Source organism: Cornus florida, unplaced genomic scaffold (assembly GCF_030987335.1).
Source record: "Cornus florida cultivar Cherokee Brave unplaced genomic scaffold, ASM3098733v1 CherokeeBrave_3.0.0_Hap2_Chr09, whole genome shotgun sequence".
Lineage (NCBI taxonomy): Eukaryota > Viridiplantae > Streptophyta > Magnoliopsida > Cornales > Cornaceae > Cornus > Cornus florida.
The window spans coordinates 75799061-75802150 of NW_026775579.1; the positions used below are offsets into that span (position 1 = coordinate 75799061).

The 3090-nt window shown below is 46.2% G+C and overlaps 1 protein-coding gene across 1 annotated transcript; it reads left to right on the forward strand.

The window, feature by feature from the left end:
* The first annotated feature begins 1240 nt into the window (after positions 1–1240).
* On the forward strand, positions 1241–2507 carry LOC132272894 (uncharacterized). Its single transcript, XM_059773965.1, has 3 exons — positions 1241–1936; positions 2033–2370; positions 2501–2507. The coding sequence occupies exons 1-3, from the start codon at positions 1241–1243 to the stop codon at positions 2505–2507; spliced, it is 1041 nt and encodes a 346-aa protein (XP_059629948.1).
* The last annotated feature ends 583 nt before the right edge of the window (positions 2508–3090 follow it).

A 3090-nucleotide genomic window follows, 5' to 3' on the forward strand; every position in this document is an offset into this window, starting at 1 on the left:
CGGTTTGCCGCTAAATCTTCGTCGTATTGATGATCATGAAGGATCGACTCACGTGGATCCACGGTGTGAGCAAATCAGGCGAAACGAAGCAATGACTTTTGATCCACATCAAGAAACGCTCAGCCGAGGTGAAGCAATAGAGTTGGATCGTCACAAAGCTATGCCTCTATGGCGCAGAGACTTTGCTGAGGACAGATCATTCGATCCGACTTATCGGCCTTCTATGACGACGTTCGACTATCACAGCTCAGAGAGGAGGTCTGTAGACCAAAAAGCAACCGCGGGGTTCCAAAGGGAAAATGAAGCACTCCGTTCAGCAGCTCGAATGGTTGATTCACCGTTCACCGATGAGATTCTGAATGCTCCGAGTCCGAGGAAATTTTCCATGCCTGTTTTTATTCTGTTCGACGGAATGAACGATCCGATCGATCATGTGTATCACATCCAGTTGAAAATGGCTCTGAACACTGAGAATGACTCTTTAATGTGTAAGTGCTTTCCTACAAGTCTAGCTGGACCAGCTCTAAATTGGTTCAAGAACCTGCCGAGGGGCTCAGTGGATAGTTTCCGAAGCTTCTGTGATCAGTTCATAAGCCAATATTACGGAAATAAGCGTTCAGCGAAGGATATTTCGAGCCTATTTACAATGAAGCAGCATGCTGATAAGCGTCTCCATGCTTTCCTAACCAGGTTTAACCTTACCAAGAGTATGGTGATTGAATGTCACCCTTCAACGGCAGTTCAAGCATTTATACTGGCCATGACCCATGGCACCCCATTCCACACAAGCCTGGTGGTGAACATGCCGAAAACTATAGATGAACTTAATGAAAGAGCCGATGGATTTGTACGCTTGGAAGAAGAAGAGGCGGTAAATGCTCGGAAGACATCCGTCATATCCACGGAAGAAAAGACCAAAGCAAAGATCAGGCAAAAGCAGGTTCAGCCGCAGCGCTCCTCGTGGAAATCTGAGAAGAGGGCCAGAGAGGAAGAGCTGGTTACTCCATTGAAAGTTACCTTAGCAAGACTGTACTAAGAAAATAAAGATAAGTTCCGACCTCCTTTACCAATCTGACAACCCTTCGAACAGAGGGATCAGTCTAAGCACTGTGCATTTCATTCTGACTTTGGCCATCAGACTAACGAATGCAGGAACCTAAGGAGACAGGTAGAGATGCTGATAGCCAGAGGGGAGTTCGCAAGTTATATTCAAGGCCCAGCGGTGCAATAGAACTGACCAATGGAGCACGTGAAGAGGAATCAGAAGTCAAATTCTCACAACACGCAACCAGTTCGAACAATCAATGCAATTCACGGTCGGCCAGAGCCTGTTGAAGAGTCAGATGAACTGCTTCGAACACGCCTTCGCCAGGCACAGATGAAGAGAAGGATAGGCAGTGTAAACACTCTGCACCAACAAAGCGCATCAATGCAGATAAAGTTTGACGGAGCAGATCTATTGCGTGTTCAGATCCCTCATGAGGACCCGTTGGTCGTAAGTTTGACAGTGGCCCAATGCTTGGTGCGCAGAATTCTGATTGATCCTGGAAATAGTGCGAACATTATGCCAAGGGACACATTTGATCGGCTCAAGATCAAACGGGATCGGCTGAAATCCACCGGAAATCCTTTACTAAGGTTTGATGAAAAACGAGTGGAGCCTATTGGTACGGTGGAGGTAGCGGTACATGTTGCCGAGAGGGTTCTGATGGAAACCTTTGTGGTTGTTGAAATTCATCCCTCTTACAATCTTCTGATGGGCAGAGGGTGGATCCACAGAGTTCAAGGTGTTCCTTCCACTTTGCATCAGGTGATGAGATACCTGGGGCCAGACGGGACCAAAGTGATTGACATTCATGCGGACCAGGTTGCAGCAAAAGAATGTTATTCAGTAACGCTGAAACATGCCGGAAAAGGGAAAGCTCCTATTCGTTCAGCAAGTCCGAGATAGCAATTACAGGAGCCTCCCTCCAAGTAGAATGGGGAGGAGGAGCCAGTGGACTTGACTGAAGAACCCCTGTTTGATGTGCAGATCGATCAATTCCGACCGGAACGAACAACCAGAGTGGGGGGACGACTCGCTGAGGAGGAGAAGCAGGAGTTAATTAATTTCTTGTCTCAAAACGCAAACGTGTTTGCGTGGAGTCACCTAGACATGCCAAGGATTGATCCTTCCGTATCTTGTCACTCCTTGAACGTTAATCCCAATGCAAAACCTGTAAAGCAGAAGCAGCGACGGTTTACTCCCGAGCACAACCGGATTATTTCTGAAGAGGTTGACAAGTTGCTTGATGCGGGGTTTGTAAGAGAAGTGTACTACCCTGACTGGTTATCAAATGTTGTCGTTGTGCAGAAGAAAAATGGGAAATGGCGAGTGTGCATTGATTTCACCAATTTAAACAAAGCCTGTCCGAAGGATAGCTTCCCGCTGCTAAAGATTGATCAAATGGTGGATGCAACTACTGGTATGAGCGTTTGACCTTTTTAGATGCTTATTCAGGTTATAATCAGATCCCCATGGACCCTGCTGATGAAGAAAAAACTTCTTTCGTTACCGAACGCGGGACGTATTGCTACAAAGTCATGCCATTCGGACTGAAGAACGCCGGAGCAACTTACCAAAGACTTATTAGCAAAATTTTTAAAGGACAAATAGGGAAGACGGTGGAAGCTTACATTGATGACATGGTGGTAAAAAGTAAGAAGAAAGTTGACCATGTGAAACATCTACGAGATGTATTTGATGTGTTGAGGCAATATAGAATGAAGCTCAATCCAACCAAGTGCTCATTCGGTGTAAGTTCTGTCCAATTCCTGGGGCACGTGGTTAATCTCAGAGGCATCAAGGCAAGCCCTGCCCAAGCAGAAGCTCTGACTAAGAATGCCGAACCAACGACAGTCAAAGAAATGAGCAGGTTCATTTCCAAATTGTCAGATCGCTGCAAACCATTTTTTGACATAATACGAAGCCACGACAGACAAGTTTGGGGGGATGAACAGCGCCTAGCGTTAACTGCTATGAAAAGGTATATACAGAACCTTCCGGTCCTGTCAGCCCCAGAACCGGGCGAAAAATTATTTTTATATCTC

Bases quoted from the DNA above. Each gene is read 5' to 3' on its own strand.
- LOC132272894 (XM_059773965.1), top strand. From the start codon at position 1,241: ATGGAGCACGTGAAGAGGAATCAGAAGTCAAATTCTCACAACACGCAA. The intron at 1,937-2,032 runs GCAAGTCCGAGA...TTTGATGTGCAG, and splicing joins GGAAAGCTCCTATTCGTTCA to ATCGATCAATTCCGACCGGA.